The following is a 20,461-nucleotide window of genomic DNA, read 5'->3' on the forward strand; positions in this document are numbered from 1 at the left end:
TACGTTAGTTAAAAGATTTTGGTAAAGTTTGGTGTTAAGAATATTACTTATGATTGAAGAATAGAATTACACCAGTAAACTGTTAGAAAAGTACTATCTAAATAATAATAATTTCAGATTTCTGGGCATTATATTGTCATACTTAAATCCAACTGTTTTTAGGGACTGACTAAACAAAAAAATGTTTTATTGCTGAATTTCGAGTACTTATGGCGCTCCCACTTCTCGATTTCAAATGCTTACAGCTTACTCATTTCTCTGACTTGATGCATTAATTATCTGGAAAGATAGCATCACTCTTATTGGTGTCGTCTGTTATCGAAGTTGCAGAGATTCCCGCCACCCTTTCTTTCTTATGACATGGTGTATTATCAAATTCTTTTGGCTACTTTTGTTCATTTAATACTTAATGCATTCTTCTATTATTTAGATCTATTGTACTGATCTATTAAAATCAACACTTGGTTTACAGAGGAGTTCTCACGAGTAGCCAAGATAATACCTGAGAAAGGTAGCTCTCCCTGGCCTCTTGTGCTATCTTTTCTTCTATTAGCCACTTATTAATGTTTTCATCCTCTCCATTTTTTCTCGAGCTTACATATAATTCCAATGAGATGACACTGTTTACCACAGAGTACACCTTAAAAGAAAGAAAGAAAAAGTATGAAATACATAATACTGTCTCAGAGATTAAAAATTATTTTAATTTGTGATAAAATATATATATATATATAAATATAATGGAGAAAATTAAATAACATTTACACAAAATTCAAGTAAATAGTACACGTTACAAATAATACTGCTATTAGTACGTTACAGTATTAACTTATGAGAGAAGTTATACTTGCGCATAAGGAATTAAGTACGATATTTTATGTACACAAATTTTACATAGAATGCACATTCCTAATGCACATTTGCTACTGTATAGTTACAAGCAGGGACGTAGTGTCCATTATGACTATAAGGCTTAGCCCATCCATTTAATTATATATCAGCCTGAAATCTTGCTTTTGGACACATACAATTAATTTTATTAAAATGAATTATGGATTTATTTAATGATGCGCTGTTTAAACATCACGCGAGAATAGATTAAAGCTTCTGCAAGAACACATTGTACGCTATGGGCCGCTAACCATCTGCCTTTCTCATGTAATCTTCAGAATGGGTCGGTGACAATCGCTTTCCCGTCATCCTTAGCAGACGAAAACCGTGAGCAATACACAAATTCAACAAAAACCGTGAGCAATACACAAATTCAACACGAAGCAACGAAAGTGAAATGCTGACGAAAGGCAAGCCTTTCGGGTGTTTGGGGAAACAAACGCGAGAGGACGCGGTCTTGTAAGAAGGTATAAAACAGAGAGACTATGAAAAATTTAGGAGCTCGCAATCAGTCACAAGTTGACAAAGAAAAAAAAAAAAAAGAGTGAATAAAAATCTTATTATGAATAGTACTAATGCATGAAGGAGCTTATTGCGTACCGGTTTGCGTTATCGCAGCGTAAAATTTGCATTTTAGTTGACAATAATTATTATAGCAGGTATAATTGTTTGTTGTTTTTTTTGCGTTGCGTTGCGACCAGCAAGTTTTGCGAAGATCGATACTAAATGAGGCCTCAGATGAAGTATAGTTTCTTTTTTTTTTTTTTCTTTTTTTGTACTTTCAATCTAAAAATAACTTTTTCTGTAAAAAGCATAAATTGGCTGAGAGCTGCAGCACCACTGTTTTCCATTAACTAACTAACTCTATGGCCTATGGAACCCGGAGGTTCAATGCCGCGTTCACAAAAGCTCTCCACTGACTTCTATCCTTAGCTAACTGCATCCAGTTTCTACTTTGTATTCCAATCTCTGCGAGATCCATCTTAATATTGTCCTCCCATCTGTGCCTAGGTCTTCCTAATGGTCGTTTTCCGATTGGTCTTCCAGTCAAGACTTTGAAAGCGTTTCTACTTTCTTCCATTCTAGCTACATGACCCGCCCACCTAAGCCTCCTAGACTTGACGACCCTAACAATGTTGGGTGAACCATATAAATTATGTAGATACTGTTTTCCATTAGTATGCTGATATGTGTTGTTGTGGGTGAAGTGCTTAAGTTTGTGTCTATGATTTGGGGAATTTAAAATTAAGATAGCTCTATATTCGTTTTTATTTGTTTCTTTGAAACAAATACAGTAATACAGTGTACGTGTGATATGCGAGTGTCACATATGTAAGGAAACCGTATATGTAAGAGAAATAAGAAGCAGAACCACACTTATACTTTTTCTTGCATTGTATGAAAAATATACTGCATGCATTAGCATTTTTCTATCTAGAATTACAGCCAGGTCCGTAGTCAGAACAGGGCAGGATAGTTTTTTTTTTTTTTTTTGGGGGGGGGGGGCAACTTGAATTCACTTTACACTCAAATATACATACAACAAACAACTGCGTTTCAGGGGACTGAGCCCCTCCTTGTCACCCTCTAGCTACGAATCTAAAATCAGCCCACCCACTTCAAAAATTTACGCTACGTTACAGGTTACAAGTAATTCATACAACACAGTACTTGTACACAAACACAATCTGGCATATTTTGTTCAGATTAACTAAAGCTCATCTATTAGTCCTGGGAAACCTAGTCGAATGATTACATTCCTGATATGATTTCGGGAACAATCCTGTTTCTTTCGACAGCCATAAACTACAGGAAGAGCTTCGGTTTCACAAATATATTTACATTTCGAATTACTTATATATATAGCAGAAAGTAATAAAGGGAAGGACGTTCGTTTCTTTTCTGGATTGATAACTTCTTTGTCCAGGTCCCTACATATCTTAACATGTCTTGTATTTTTTATCCTTTTATTAATATATATTGTTTAGCACGAGAATTAACTGTAAAATTTAGATTATTATGGACGTTTCTAGCACAGTAAACATTTAGTTAATATTAATGCAATTAGATGAAAACAACACGTACAGAATATTTTAGAATTTCGTTTTTATTTTCATAGATACATTGACATCTACTGATAATCATTTTCATCAGCACGAGAATTAAGATAAATGAAAATATTGTTAACTTCGTCAGGTAAATTATTACGTATTTTAAAACGAGGAAGAAATGAACTGCTGGTCAAGAAACTCAAGGGGAGAAATTCAGATTTTCGATTAGGAATTAGACTTCCGAGCTTTCGGCATCTACAGTCATATTAGTCCATCTCGTATGAGGGATAACGTCTCTCGGCACACTCCCCGTGGAATTGAGGAGGAAGGAAGCGGCCTGGTATCATATGTGACGTACTATCTCAGCATTTGCCTGGTATGAATGAGGAAAACCTAACAAAACTTCACTCAGAATGCTTGGCCTGCGAAAGCTTTTACACTTTTTCGACCGAATGTTTCCACCGGGCCTGCTTGCACCAAAAATCGACTACGCTACGAAGGCCACCATTAGATTCTCCAATATTACGAAACAAACTTATTGAGAAACATCTTGAGGGAAAAGAGATTTAAGAGTATTAAATGTATTGAGTTTTCTGGTTACAAGGATTTGTACGATTAATCTCTAATGTAGTAATTATTCGTTGAAAATTTTCAACAAGGCAACGGCCTTCACGAGCCGTGCACGTCAGCAACTGCCCTTCACTTAATTGGCCAAGTAAGGGAACGTAACAACTTAATCATTTTTTTCTTTTCTTTTTTCAACACTATCAGGTTTAATCACAATAAAAACTTTCATCAAATGAAAGTCGTTTAACAGCAACATTTCACCATCTATACTGATAAAGGGACGAGTTCTGTCTTGAAACAGTACGTGAAAACTAGTTTTAACGGATGTTTGAGTTAAGACCTTTTATTCTATTTAAATATTCAAAATGCATTCGGAAGACTCTGATAGTAATTATTAAAAGTTAATAAAAGGTGTAAGTTGCTGATGTTTACGAAACCAAACATTTCAAATTAAATTCAAACATACGTAATAAATAGAGAATCAATATTTAAAGCATATGTTTATGTATTAGGATTTTGGAGTTACATTTAGTAGTGAAAATCAGAGTGGCAAAACATTTACGGGAAAAAATTACCTGGTTTTCCGTTTTCCAGAATATTTCTAGAAATTTTTCCTGACATGTAATTAGCCACACAGACATTCCCATGTTCGTGAAAAACGAGACCAGGAAAACACGACAACCATAATACGTATTGTAATATATTCTTCCCAAATCAACTAGAATAATGAGTAATATAAAAACAAATACATCGTATTTTATTATGAAATTACAGTACAGTTATTTAATAGAAATTCCTGCACAAAGCAAGAATTTAAACATCTTCCCTGAAACTTCGATCTGTAACGTTAGTTACGTAATGAAACTTTCATCACATATGAAAGGAAAAAGTCACAGTGACACAATCACCGAAAAAGGGTGACTATATGTATAACTGGCTGTTCTATATTAACGACATATTTTTAGAAAAAAATCAATAGCATTATGTAATTCATTTCACTTCTAAAAGCCATTTATTTCCTCACCAATTGTGCATATCTTCAATTATTTTAGTCGTCTTAGCTTCAAGCTCGTTCAGAATGACCTTTATTTTCCTGTCTTTAGCTTCTTTCTGTCTCTTTCTCTCTTCCTCTCGTCGTTGATTTGTTGCTTCTGCAAAACGAGTACGAGCATTTCGTGTATAATGAATCCTGGATTTCCTTATGAGTAGTTTCCCAAGGTCATCACAAGTAGTTGCTGTATCGTACAAAAGTCTGCGTGCTACTAAAGTTTGTTGTTTTAAATAATTGCTACATATTCCGCATGGATTGAAAATCCTCTTTCCAGCTTTGAATTTTTATGAGAGATTACTTTGACGTATTTAAATTATTTGGCCACAAGTCATCCAAATGCTGAGCAGTTCAAGAATATTGACTTACAATTGTTTTATAATTTCGATTCGAACAAAATTCTTTGAACTGTCTCAAAACTCCACCTGCTTTATTGCCATCTAACCAATTATCTTCTACTAGCTCACGTAAAAAAAAAAAAAAAAAAAAAAAAAAAAAAAAAAAAAAAAAAAAAAAAAAGAGTTCATGCGATTTACTTCAATTTCAGATCCTGCAGAAACATTAAGATCCAAACAAGAAAGAGTTTTAGTTAATTTAAAATTTGAATGTGACTTCTTCAAAAGTCTTACATTATAAGAACAAATTTCTCTGCAATTTCGGCGACAATCCAAAAATGTGTGAATCCTTTTTAATTAACATTTCTTAAAGGCAGTATATGTAGCGAAAACTAATGTCAATGTTCTTCACAGGAAGAACATTTTCTTTAGTTTCCACAGTAATTCGTATACATGAACTCGAAGAACTAAAAATTTCTGGTTTAACAAATTTTTGCATTATATTTTTATTATACCCTATAAAATATTGTACAGAAATTTACTGAGGGGAGCGTCAGTCTGAAATTCAGTAAGGAATGGTTCTCCTTCTAAGGCAAGTATCTTTAAAAAAGCATTTAATCTTCTTCTGATACGAACTGACAGTTCGAAGAGCTGGGAACTTTCTTATCCTTCTTCATCTTCAATATAGAACAGAAGAGTCGAATAAATGTTAATGGCTCGACGGACAACACTTCTATTTTCAAGTCAATACAGAACAAAACTTCACTGGAAAATTTTCTGAGCCTCTATAGGTGTACTCGGCACGGTGTATTGGAACATTCTTAATTAAGCTATACAGAACTCTTACGAATTTAACGATTCTGCAGTTCGCTGCTTCAAATAGCAGCCTTAAATGCTCCATGCAAAGTAACCCACAGCTTTCTACATAAAGTGTCATAGGATCATTTTGCAATATATTGATATTTGACCTGAAGGCATACAGAGATGTAAAATTTATGCAGGTGTTTTCCATTGAATTTTGAACGATCGTTTTAAGTTCAACGGTGAATGCGTCTCTACGAAAGCGATTTAAAAATCTGATGCAGTAGAAACGTCCTAAAAACGTCGATGTCAAATAAACGTGCACACTTGCCCTTTCACTAGAATCGCACATTTATGTTCCCTTCAACAACTGAATTAGTTCACTTCCAAAAAGTATAGTGGTGATAGTACACACTCCTGGCAATCTCACTGTCTGGGAACATAATTTTAAACATTTTGACATCTTTAGCAGCAGTGATCCACATTTCAGCATGCAGCATCACTGGAAACACTAAATTCTTGACAGATGAAGTACAATGACGCAATATTGCGTAAGAATGGTTTTAACGCAGAAACTTTGGAACGTAAAAGTGAACAGACTATCAACTACGCCACCAAATTTGTATTGAAGCTAGTATCAATATGCAAATATTTCAAACCCGCATAACATCTGAAACATGGTCGATCTCTTGGATTAGTTTTCTTCATTCAATGAAATACGTGAAAATGAACCGTCAGCAAGGAACTTATTTGCTTCCCTTATTACAAAATAAATGGATTTTGGCGATAGAGACGATTAGTGTTGTAAAGACCTTGTTTAAAAAAAAAAAAAAGAAAGAAAGAAAAAAAAGTTGAAAAACAGTTTTTTACAGTTTTTTTCCCGAGCTTGGAAAAAAACTGAAAAATTGAAATTTTCGAATATTTTACTACATTATGCTTTTAAAATGAAAATTATTTTATATTTACTAGTTAACAGTTAAGATCATTGAGTAGTTATGTTTCTTGTATTAGAATAGGGAAATTTGTGGTAACAAATGTATTTGTACCACTCCTTTAAAGTTAGCACCGTGATAGAATGGAGTTATGGCTACAAAAGATAATAAAATATAATCCTACTTAGATTTATTAATATAGACGCATTTAAATCATCTTAAGTAATCTTATAAAGTTACCGTTTTATGGCAGGGAAGTGTCAATATAACAGGGCCAGAATCATTTTAGTTAATACCAGAATGTTAAAATCAAATAAATATTTTATGGAGATGCGTATCTTCCTTGTGCTGTGTAAAATTTTCGCAAATTTTGAACCCATTAGAAAAAATCTTTTGTTCGGAAATATTAGCAAAACCGGAAAATATAATTTAAAAACTATTTCTTCGCTTGATGCTAATCTTATTTGCTGTAATGTGTCTGCAGCATATATACAATGTATTTCGCTAACAGGAAAAATACTTAAAGCAACCAGCTTTTAATTTTATTTTTTAGTTTTCTGATGAAAAATCCCTCTTTATTATTTGTATATTTTTCGAAGAACTTAAAAAGAGAGAGAATCTTATTTACCTTATTTACATATACACACACATACACCGCACACATGTGTAAATTTCAGCAGCGACAAATATATTAAAGAATTTAACATGTGAAACTTTCGTTCGTTATTATTAAAGACTAGCAGCATACCCGTTCTTTGCACGGGGAGAACACGTTTCATTTGGGTATAAAGGGCACCAAAACTGTCACCAATGAACTTATATACCCCAAAAACTATGAATTCGACACTAGTATCGGCCATTTTCGATCATTTTTATATATCCACCCCTTCTCCCTCCCCCAAGTTGCGACGCTGAATTTGGATTTAAACAGCATCGGAAGTGTTAATGTTCAGATTCAAGAAACAGAAAATGCAATTTCATTTGAATTTATATACCATAAATCTATTTCCAAACTGCTGCATCATTTTTAATGACAGAATAATTTTATGAAAATAAACATTTTTTTCTTATGAGATCCAACATTATTAGCATATCATTCCAAATGTATAATTATTGATAAAAAATTGTTAATATCCAGCTATAAATACAATATATATATATATATATATATATATATATATATATATATATATATATATATATATTGTAATACGCTGCTGAAGTCGTCTGCTGTGAATTTTACTGGACGCAGCCATATTGGTTACAAACAATCTGTTGTTAAGGTGGTTGCTAAGGCAGTTTCAATGGTATTGTATGTAGCAGCTGTAAGTCTTGTGAAAGATGAACTTAAAATTATGAAAAAAAAGGCTACATGTTCACGAATAGCAGTGAATATATTTACTTTATACGTATATAGGAAGGTTATATTTATCATAATATGAAATAAAATTAGTCTACATTTTAATTCCTTCAATTGCCAATAACTTGCTGGACAACAAGTGAGTGAGAATCCCAAGCATGTACATGAACGCCCCTTAAGGTTGGTGTAAAGGGACAAGTTTTGCCGACAGATGTCACTACGGTCTTCGTATATCTCTCATGTGTTTTTTACCTTTCACAAAAATTCACGATTTCTTTTATAAATTTCAACTTAGAGACTTCAAACTTTGAGAGAAGGAACTTCATAACTTATCGAAGGCAACAATCCGTGCCGATTTTTTATTTGTAATTTTTTTCATTGTTGAAATAGCTTGATTGTTGAAATATATATCCTAACCTTTAACAATGGAACTGTTTCAACAATGAAAAAAATTATAAATAAAAAATCGGCACGGATTGTTGCCTTCGATGGGTTATGAAATTTCTCCTCTAAAAATTTGAAGTCTCTACGTTGAAATTTGTAAGAGAAATTGTAAATTTTCGTGAAAGGTAAAAGATACACGAGAGATACGAAGACCGTTTTGACATCTATCGGCAAAACTTGTTCCTTTACACCAACTTTAATAATAATTTTAGATTGAGTTTAATTAAAATTATTGAAAATTGTTATGCTATATACAGTACTTCTGTCATATTGTTTGTTTAGCTTCAGTGAAAATATTTAATATGGAAGAAACTTGTTTATAAAATTTGTGATCAGATATTCGGAACAAAGGAGTACAGCGCTAGAATAACCAATGCATTTTAAAGCATACAATTACGAATACATAATCTCAGAAATTTAGCATCTTCGTGGAAATAATTCCCTAATTTATTCTTCATTCTTTTGTTAGCGGGTGTCCATTCTTTGCTTGGCAGTGGTAAAGTTGAAATGCGTCACCAGAAATAATTAAATAATTTAAAAGGTATAACTCTCTAACTATCCTATATAATGCCCTAATGTTATCTGAATTATTTTCTTTGTGTCTACCACGAACGACGTACAGATTTGTAACATACCATCATATACATGTATTAAAATTCATAAGGAGAACACGTACCAACTTACGCTGGGGGTCACTTCACGTAACACTACATCCATGATGATTCAGAGCAGTTGAAGCTTGAGCGCATGTAAGGAGCATCTGTAGGGAGCAGGCGGATCAGTGAAGTTGGGTATGCGTCAAAGAAAGACAGGTACGAAAAGCGTACACTAGCCAGGGCTAGTAATCATTACAAGTGGATTTGCATTTCAATTTCTTAGTAACCATAGCACACTTTTAACGCTGTTTCTATGTTCTCCCTCTACATAAATAATTTTCTTGCACAGAAGTATTATCGTAGATTAGGCAAATTTTACACGTAAATTTTCAAATAATGATCCCGTATTTTTCATGCGTACTTAGCGTAGATCGAAAGGATGGAGCAATTATATATTATGTCAAACGGGATTAAACAAATTAAGAAGTCCGGTTTAAACTTTACTATATTGCCTGTACTATATTCTTACCAAACGTCATATGCGGTAAGTTAAGGTTGTGGTTACTTAAATGCGGTTGTCTTACATATATGTGTAATGCCGATTTACCAATTTTAAAATCATCCATTGCTTGCAAATCTCAATTGTATCAAGAGTTTCAAATTTTTACACATATATGTAATCACAAAGGTAAAATTGTTATCGAACTTACGCTAGTGAGGATCGGAATGAGCGGAGGCAGACGAGTATCACACTCCATGCTGAGGCAGGCACTGTTCGAAGATTATAGTATGCCTTTAAACGTGTGATTCAATTATCAGTTTACTAAGAAATGATTTTTCAGTGTTCTGAGTATTAATATATATTAAATAGCGAAATTAGCCTAAAAATGTTACAAACAAGCCAACAAAAAAAGATAGAGCAAGGGAGCTTTGGTAAAAATATGTATTTTAATTTCTTTCTGGCAGAATATGCAAGGAGAGAAAGTGTTCTTCAAAAAGATTGATATATACCTGTTCGCCCAATAAGTAATTAATCATCATATCGCTTGTTGTACAGTGTGGCTTTGCTTTTGTTTCTCTTTAATATATTATATAGTGCAATATTTCTAATTTCATTCTTTAAAAAGGAAAAAAAAAAAAAAAAAAAGCATGTACCTCTTAAACTGTTATGGTTATATCCGAAAACGAAACAAATCATTTTCATAGGCGAGTACCATGTAAATTTCTTCATATAAACCGCTCAAAGCTGGTTTGTTTGTAACCACCTAGCTGAACAGGAAGCGGAAATGACGTTTACTTCACCAGCGTATTGTTGACTTAGATGCCCAAGGGGTCATTTAACGCCATAAAACTTGAGTTTTAATGCAGGAAGACATGTGAATTGGTGCACTAAAGTAATCATTACATTCGTGGATCATTGCATATCTAAGGATCAATTTCGCGAAATCCACGTTTAAATCGGTTCAGGAGAACCGATATTATTAACATCAAAAGTTTAGTTAAAATGTCGTCATACGTTCGTTAATTTTTCAAATATTTTTTGAAATTAAAACAACAATACCTATATTTAATTTATAAAATGGCCTATTTAATTAAAATGTATATAATTAAAACAAATTTACGTAATAAACTAAACTAATGGAATCTTCAAGTGACGGATGTGCTTCGCAAGCTGGAAAGATGCCAGCTTTTACAAATAGTGATTCAGTGTCAAGTACTAGCAATGGTAACTGTTTCCCTGGTGCTTTCAGAAGTGCTAATACATTGCCATGTCCTCATTGTGGAAAACATTATATAAGTGCTAGAGGCCTAGCTATACATATTGGTAAGAAACATTGGGTTGCGTGTGATGATGATGTTTGCTCTGATATCACTTTTAATGCCTGCTTTCAGAGTAAAACGGCAAATGTTACCGACACTAACAGCAGTAACAACACAAAAGTTTTGACGATATGTAACCTGGGCAAGATTTTTCTGTCACTAAGGTCCTCGACATATTTTAAGACGTGTTCCAAGAGGTGCTCAATCAACAGTGGCTGATGCGCTCGTAGAGGTATTTAATCATATAACAACTTGAAATGATACAAAAGACTGGATCAACCTATGTCTCTTTCGATTTGTTGCCTTAAGTGCTCCCAAACAATCAGATAAAGTTAAGAATCTGACTTCTTGGGTGAAGCAGCGAGTTCGCCTCTGGTGCAATATTGGCCATGACTTTTAACCTGGCCTTCAACAAAGATGAACACATCTCGATTAAACCACAAATTTTATATAAGTTCATATAAAATATATACAATTTTATATATATTGTCCTTGGCACTTTACCTCCTGGAAAGGAACTGGATGAGGTGTTTACACTCTGAGAAGAATTGTTTTATATATATTAATCCCTGGACAATAGTTTTTCTTTGACCTTATAATTATATATTTAAATTGTAATTTATATGAATGCAGTGTAATTATGTCATTTCGGTTAACTGATTAAAACATTTAAGTATATAAGCATAACAATTAAATTTAAGCAACAAAAAATATATAATAATTAATAATTATTGCATTATAAACACAACGTAAAAAGTATATTTTGATATCTACAGACCTATCCCACATTTAAAGATCAAGAGTCCGATTAAATCAGTCCGGTTATTCACTGAGTATTGAGCCATGTATACTCTGATGTGCAACTTTATCAGCAGCTTTCGTAAGCTCATAAACACTTCCGAAATAAACATCTTTGTGAATTAAAATAAATTACAATAAAAACAAAGAATCTCAAATACGAGTAACCGTATTCTAAAATCCTTTTATTTGCGTGATTAGCTACCTTCACTCAATCCAGGACAGGAAACACTGATAAAGTCGAAACAAGTGGAAACGAAACAGAAAAAAGGTTGGAAGGACATTTCCTTTCTGACCAAAAGTTGTAATTTAAAGATATCATGGTATAGAACTAGTCTTTAATATTACTCATACCAAAAATCTCAGAAAAATATTTTTTAGTTACGAAGATACAAAGCTTTAAACAATGCAAAAATCCAAAGCTTACGTCACAGCAACAGAAACAAACGTTTTAGTGTGACGTCATATATTGATATCCCTCTCTGATCCGTACTAGAAGCTTCAGAATATTTCTTTTATATTGCTGCTGCTTATTGTAATCCACAAATAAATTTAATGGAACAGTGAAAGAAAAAGTAACAGAAGAACTAAAATACTTACTGTACATAAAAACATGTTAATAACAGCTATTCTCCTAGTTTAAAATATACTAAACTTGATCTATAATGTTCAATCATTACTAATATTTTAGATACATATCAGTAGGATTATTTCATTATATTATTAGATCAGAAACATTACAAGTCTACCCACTACACCAATTCAAATTAAAAATAAATCATGTTCAGATTGTAAATAAGTCAACATATTATAGCTACAAATATAGCTTCTCTTTATTTTGAAAATTTGGCTTCAGTGCTTTGAAAGTTTATGTTCTATTGATGCCTATACATTTCACGAACTCTTAATTGTACACATTGAAAATTTATCGGCATATATATTATAAATGTAGTGAATCTCCATTTTATTATACTACGTCTACAAATATAGCACATTCTATACCTAAAAGCTCATGTCTTAAAAAATCCATATCCCACTACATACTGTGGCAGTATCCGTATTTAATCAGAATTTCATGTATAATAATTTTATTTTTATTGATCAATTTTTATTTATTTTATGGATATCGGATTTGATAAAATAATGAGGTGAAGGTAAACTACAATTAAGAATTGAGATTAACGCAAGTTGATGCAAATGTGTTATTTAATTGTCAGCGAAAGTCAATAAACAAAAATGCATAATGGAGAGTCTGCGAATGCAGGAAGACAATCTATGTAATGCGTTAACTCGTACATAAACGACATTCTGTAAATTATGAAAAGTGACTGTAATCTGTTTGTGAACATTTCACACATTCACGGATATGAGGAAATTGCCTAGAATCGGGAAATCGGAGTTTGTCGAGTGTTGCAGTTTTTGAGTCTTGACACGAGGAAAGACGTTGTTTTTCCAAACGAAAGGAGGTCACACGTGCCGAACAGCAGACGACGCCAGAAAATTCGAGAACGGAGGAGTTGAACAAAACCAAGAGACAGGAGGTCTTCTGGACAGAGAACCGGGAGTTCGACAGACAGTGAGAGACAGACAATCGTGGGTTTGAGAGAAAACCAGGAGTTCGACCGCGATAGAAAACTGTGAGTCCTATTGAAAGAGAAGTCATCGCGATCTGAATGGAAGCTTCAGCTTTTTGAGAAGCTCCAGGATTTTATTAAAGAAGTTCGACGATTCATCGAGAGCATTTGGGAGTGAGACCAGACTCAATGCTAAGCCGCAACGCCTGTCCATAGAAGTGTCAACTTGGCGACACTGGATTCAACACGTCAACACCAAGGCCATCAGCGAACGTCATTTGGAAGAGATCTGAAAGGTATGTGTTTCTCCTATTCAGGATTCAATTGCTCAATGCTCGATAAGCGATACTCGTCTGGCAAAGTTTCCGATTATCCGTACTAAAATTCACAACACTCATATTCATCACATTTTACTGAATACGAAATACAGATGTTATCTAGTCATAGAAATCATTGTGTTATTATTCGAATTAAATCCCCAAATGGTATGTGTAAATGATAAACCTCTCGCATATAAATTCGAGAACTTGCCCACTCATTCTAGATGGTGAGTGGAAGGCGCTCAGCTCAATTCATCTTTGCATCCCCAAATCAGGCACGAAGTGAGCTGGGTTGTCAATACTTCACATTATTTCTACTATTTAGTACACATATTAGCAATTGATTCCACACACCTTTGTTGCAACTATTCTTATGCTATAAGAATCGTATTATATAGTGTTTTCACTGTTTTACTGTATTTCCACAAAGGAAATGATTCTGTGGTCACAGGTGGTTTGGAATTGAAGAAAGCTATAGCAAACAGAGCCAAACAGATGACTAGATGCTCAGACTAAGAGTATTGTGAACAAAACTACTGTTCGAAAATTTTTCTTCTGACCTTGGCATCAGTTCTCAAAACTAGGCAACATAATAATACACATACAATTTAATACATGAGTCTACATTTTGGATTTAAATTATTTAAGAGCCGTGTTTCCAGTCGTAATGGCCACCAGGCGCTCTGGATTTTTCGAGCTTGAACAAGAGGAATATTAGCAGATAACTCATTATATATTTCACGAATTTATTATGTATTACCTGTCTTATTACTTTGAAACTTCAATTACATCTTTTCAACAACCTCACATGAAACAGTATATCGAGTATACGAACATACTTATAATTTTTCTATCGTCGGCTTTGAGTGTGAGTAATGTTTGGTTTATGGCAGTACAACTGCAAAACATTAGATTAGAAAAGTATTGTATTTTGTAGTTTTCTGAGACCCAGAATAATAATAATAATAATAATCAGCACAGCAAATGTTTGAAGAGTTCAGCACTAAATTTCGTTAGTGCAGATTGGTTTCTCTTGTATTGATTACTCGTTATGGCATATCACGAACATCAGTTATCAGAGGACACGGTAGATTGGTGGTGGAGCACCCATCTCTGGTGCGAGGGGTCCTTGGTTCGATTCCTGATCAGATGAATTTGCGGTGGACAATATCGTGTCCGTGGACTTTCTCGCGATTCTGATGTTTCCTCTCATATCACCATTTCACTAATTCTTTTATAATCATTCGCTTCAATTAATCATCCGTCTTCCTTAGCCTACGCGGTATAATCGGAACATAAAACTAGAAATTTCATTTAATTTCATTCAGAAATCAATCAATTATAACTAGTTTGAAATCATTACTGTGTTACTATGTCTGTTTATTGGTTGGTTTAAATGTTAACTCATGTGTTCAAAATACTTCAGTCGATCTGTAATATTCACATGCACTAACATAAGCAATTTACGAGTATGTCCCATTGGCTAAAGAAAACGACGGTAAAGTAGTTTGATAATAGTCCTGGAGAATTCTCGGAAAGCTCATGGAAATGATTGTTATATTAAGTTTGAAGATCCAAGTGTTGAATTTGCATGGAACATCCGCAAAGTTCAATGAAATTTTGCAGGCAGACACTAGACAACAAAGTGGCCCGTATTTTTCGTTTCCGCGGAAAAGCAGCCTGAAAGGGCCTAAGCTGAGTAATACTTCAGAAATATATGTTAGATATTTTGTTGTGTAAGTTGGCAAATTAGCACACTGTAACTTTGTCCTTAGATATTCGGGTGCTTTTAATTAATTGATTATAAACAAATAGACAAATGATTTACTTTTTAAAGACACCTTAAGTTCTGTTACTTTTTCATTCTTCGTTTTATTAACAAAATAGTAGACAATTGAAATATATGCATCATTCCCTTCTCTAAGCCGTTTTCCTACTAAGCCGCACAGACAGTTTCCTCTGAACCGACAAATGAGGTACAAACATGGTGGTCAGTTTTAAGCACACGAGTAACAGATCAAAATTTAATCGCAAATTTCAAATACCTGTAGTCAGAATCAAGACATGAAAAGGAAGCTTTTCCAGTAATCAGTTAGCTCTGAAATATTTTATGGCGTAATAAAATTTTTAAAAATCAGGGAAAATGTCCATTACGCGTGCATCGAAACTGAATTTATCATTGGATCATTGATTCAACTGCATTTTGTAGATGATTCACCGATATAATACTGCATTGCACAAGCGAAAGCGAAAGTTAATACGGACAACTACAGAACAGACGTTTGATACAGATCATTACTGGGAAACACAATTAAGTTTCTACGTTCGAAGTTGGCAACTAAGAAACAAGCATTCAACCACATTTGAAATGATCTTAGAATTTGCATTTTAAATGTTTACAAAATTCATTCATCGAAATTCCCTGATTTTTTCCGGTATTTTCAAATTCCCTAACTTTTCACAATCTTCCAGATTTTCGCCACCTTGGAAAATAAACTATTTTATGGATGACCCAAGACGACCTTTAGCAGTTGGGTTTTATCATCAGAATACTAAATATATTTTGAAGCATTAAAGTAGTTGAAACTACTTTTGAAGTGTCTGGTACGATCAAAATTCGAATTGGCATCAGTGGCTTGGGCAGCTAAACATGACAATTTGTTTCTGTAAATAAATAATCGAATTTGTTAAATGAACTTAACTATATTAGATCTTCTGAGAGTTGTATCATTGTAAGGAATTATGTTTGCATAAAATAGTAAATAGTGTGCTTGGTAATAATGAATTTCAGCAGTGCATTAAATTGAATATCTGGACAAAACCTTAAGAACAACTATTTTACTATGATGTAAAACAGCAAAAATTAAAAATATAATAACTTACCGTTGCTAACAATGTGTAAATTGTAAATAACATCACAAAACATAGAAGAGTTTGATCTAAGTCTTACTTTTCAAAATAGTTTTAAACTACATAAATTTTACATATATAAATGAATCTAAGAAGTATATGGAAATACTTATATTTCATGGTAACATCTGCCACTACACTGTTTAGGGTAGGGACATGCCGAAAATACCTTGCGATCAAAGTCGAGGTTTAAGTCGCGGTTGCTAGCTCGATGTCCTGGTCGCGATGGATGAAGAGCGCACATAGTGAGGACGTCGCACTCTCGCTGTCAAGTTCTCAGTTTAAGGAGAAACATTGCTGTGACACATGTGAAATTATTCCGTCAGTGCATAAAAATCACTGCGATACCACATTTTGAAACTGAAAGGACCAAACAGTTTATAAATAGGGATGGACACGAGACGAGATATGAGAAATGCCAAGGTCTCGTCTCTTGTTTCGCAAAAATATTTGAGTCTCATCTCTTGTTCATCTCTATCAATATTTTAAATCAAAGACTTTTACCTTTCATTCAATTTTCTGTGAAGAAATGCCCTCTTTCAGCATTCAGGCGAGAAATCGTTTGCCAGTAAAATTTAATAAATAAATAAATAAACAAACAAATAAATCATGTATGTCTTCAGGTTTCGAGGTGGGCGGGGTATTAACTGCAGCAAATGAAGTTTCGGCACTGCAACTCCATTATTCGACGTTGCCTTCCTATGGATACGTGCCTGACTTTACAGGTATTTTTTTACCTTATATCAATAAGGAATTTAGAAGAAATCCTTTTTATTAATTTCTGAATTGGGGAGGGGAGGGGGCGTGGTTTTTAAGCATAGATATGATTAACAGTAGTTACTTTTTTTCTTTAAAAATTCTACAATTTACGGACTTCAGCTCGAAAGCCCCCTCCCTGTGACCGCCACTGCCTTATATAATAATAAGCTACAGTGTAATTCTCAAACAAATAACTTATCTGATATTCCCATTTCAGTTGCTATTTTCTTCCATTCTCTATTTAAAACGTGCCTATTATGATGTTTGTGTTTCTTATTCCATACTGCTGGAACATTCCTCATTACTTCTATTAATGGGTCTTTCATAATCAAATATAATAGTGCAACAAAATCTCTCGAGCATACACACACACACACATACAATCCTCTGCAGACGAAATTCTAAACAAATGAAGACTTTATTCTGTGCAGCGCTTCAGGGAGAGCCAATGAAAACACGAGCCACAGCGATGCTTCCGCTGAACATCGATGTAAAAACAATCTTAGTTGTTCATCATCGCGACCACTAATTCATCCTCGCGGTCGATCTCTAGGTCGCGATGTAGCGTACATTTTCGGCATGCGCTTACCCATTTAAATCCATGTGGGTATCGAAAGTGCGATCGCGAGGTATCTTCGGGATGTCCCTACCCTTAGAGTATCTGATATAGATGTTTTCTTGCTATTTTTTCATTTATTTTTCACTTATTGGTGTTACAAATATGTTGTTAGCATGTATAACAGATTATGTAAACCTTTTGTGAATGAAGAACTTCTTTGTTAAAGGTAATAAATAAAGATCAAGGTCTGACATAGTGGTAAAAGTTTTTTTTTTCAATATATATATATAAAGAAAATGTTCTGTAGAACTTCAACCCCGAATATTGTTGTTTCACGAATATGTTCAAACCACTACCACCTAAGCATTCAAAGCAGAAAATGTGTGTACTGAAGACTGAAGTTCTTATTCTAAAACTGAGTACGACAATGCATTTACATGAACAGAGTATACAAAATTTCATGTATAAACAGATAGAAAAATAGAAAAATTACCTTTCCGAACATTTTCTTTCGCTCAACTTTCTTTCTAAATTTGTCCAAATCTTTTTTGGTCCAATGGCCTTTTCTACTTTTGATAAGAGACGGCTGAATTCCTGTCAAAACGCACTCAAACGCCTGGCAAGGAGTTTTTAAGAGTTCCTTCTTTATGTTGACATTTCCAACATCTAGGAGCTGTGATCTACTTATTTCCTCAGTATTTCCATAATCAACAAACATTACCTTTAAGAAAAATAAATTACATTTTATATAACCCGTGAAGTCTTGAAGTCTTGAGTTCGATCCCGAAACTGGTGGGTGTGATCAAAATGGGCAAACTAATAATGAGATGACAACATTTTTTCGGCAATCTTACTAAAGACAAAAAACACCCACTTGGTAACTAGCCCTTTGTGTTGAGCTGCTGTGGACGGAAGGAACACTCCTGTTTACTAGTAGTTCCAATCGACTATTTTAATTTGACCTTTATGTCAATTATTTGTTCTTTCAAAAAAACAAAACGAACAAGTAAAGAATTATATTATGTCAATTCATTAGTTATATATGTATACTGTAATTTTAAAACTTAAAGCATATAGTAAAATAAATGTTATTTCGCATGTTAAATATTAAAACTAAATGTGGAATAAAGATCATATTTACACATTGGTTGACAGAATTCCATGTCCCTTTTTAGCACAAAGGTTATATGAGACGTAGCCTACTGCTTAAAGTGAAATCGGAACCGCTACCTGAGTTTGTGTCCAAGACAAGTACTTCCCACTGATAATCGACCCCGAGACAATGCGCATAGAAAGTATGCGCATTAACTACTCGGCCAGGAAGGGGTACATATTTACACACTAAACTGAATAATTGTTTAAATAATCTCATTTGAAAGTATGTTTTATGTGATGAGGTCAACGCACACTTCATTGTGCACATCATTTTAGGAACTTAATGATTCAAGATTCAATAATTCTTCGCACCAGCCATACATGACTTCCTAGTTTCATGCTTTCCATGAAGAATTAGATTTTAAAAATGTTTCTTGAATATAATGATTAATCGAAATCTGTGCACCAGTTCAAAAGTTAAATTATTTTTTTTTAAATCTTAGAATTTATTATATCTTTTTTTATTATTATTATTATTATTAAAACATCACTAACTCGGCATTTACTCATTACTAGACATCGGATTTTTATGCAAATGCATATTTTGTTTGTTTATATGCATCTCAAACTTGGTAGGGGTTTAACTCGAATTTGAAGTTTTTGAAGTTTTATAGTGCATATAAATGCATGTTTCAAAGGTTAATGCATATTTTGCTGCTTAAGAGTATATTGAACATATTTGTAAGTTTTTATTTAAGATGTATGCTCACAGCATGCAATAAATCCAGTTTTAGTTTGTATTTTCAATATATTTAAATGTCTATGCAACATAATGACTTTCTGCGTGGGAGGATGGAAAAATGTTTATTTTACGGAAGACCAATAATGTTAGCAACAAATCTGCAGAACAAAGACGCTTTCAATTGTCAAGATGTTAAGAGAAATCTGATAATGACAAAGAATCATTGTACTACCATGTCGACATCAATTTAAAAACAAGAGACGCGGGAAATGGTGTTAAGTGAATGCTTAGCTCTAGTTAATGAAGTTCAGCAGAGCACCAGTCCGTTTTTGGTAATTTTTGGCGCGCTGTGAAAAACAAGTTGACGGATATTTTTGCCGGAAACTCTACCTACAAAACAATTGAAACTATGGGAAAATACTTTCAAGGGTTAGATTTTAATTTACCAGAAAAAACAGACACTAAACTATCTCCTCTCTATAAATATTGTCCAATATCATTTGTTGATGTTGAGAGGTTATTTTTTGACTTCAAACGTTACAAACTGACACCAAAAGTATACAGGAATATCTCGTAATACACTGTGAAGCTAATTATTGGAAGGAGTAAATCCTTAAAAACGGAAACTTTTTTTCTTTAGTTCAGTAGAAAGATGAAAAAAAAAAAGTGAGGCTCTATTATTTCGTATAAAGTAAATGCACTCTAAAATACAAATGTGAAGAAAAACTAGAGATCATGTTCTCGTATTATTATGTTTATTTTAATCTTATAATTTGAATGTTTTTAAAAAGTTAGAAATATATAAACTCTTTAGTAAATTCTGAAGAGAAGTCCCTAAAAAGTAACAGTTAAAGTACA

General features: G+C 33.4%; 1 protein-coding gene across 2 annotated transcripts in view; it reads right to left on the reverse strand.

Annotated features, from left to right (window-relative positions):
- spn-E (tudor domain containing 9 protein spindle E) overlaps nt 1–20,461 on the reverse strand; it is a 383,336-nt gene that overhangs the window by 102,753 nt on the left and 260,122 nt on the right. For both annotated transcript variants that reach the window (XM_081731120.1, XM_081731119.1), the window contains exons 18-19: nt 18,260–18,487; nt 503–640 (exon numbers count right to left, since the gene is read on the reverse strand). In XM_081731120.1, the coding sequence (XP_081587246.1) occupies nt 503–640; nt 18,260–18,487 (366 nt within the window). The remainder of the gene's footprint in view (nt 1–502; nt 641–18,259; nt 18,488–20,461) is intronic.

The sequence above is a fragment of the Thermobia domestica genome, chromosome 11 (assembly GCF_964235325.1).
Source record: "Thermobia domestica chromosome 11, izTheDome1.hap1.1, whole genome shotgun sequence".
Classification (NCBI taxonomy): domain Eukaryota; kingdom Metazoa; phylum Arthropoda; class Insecta; order Zygentoma; family Lepismatidae; genus Thermobia; species Thermobia domestica.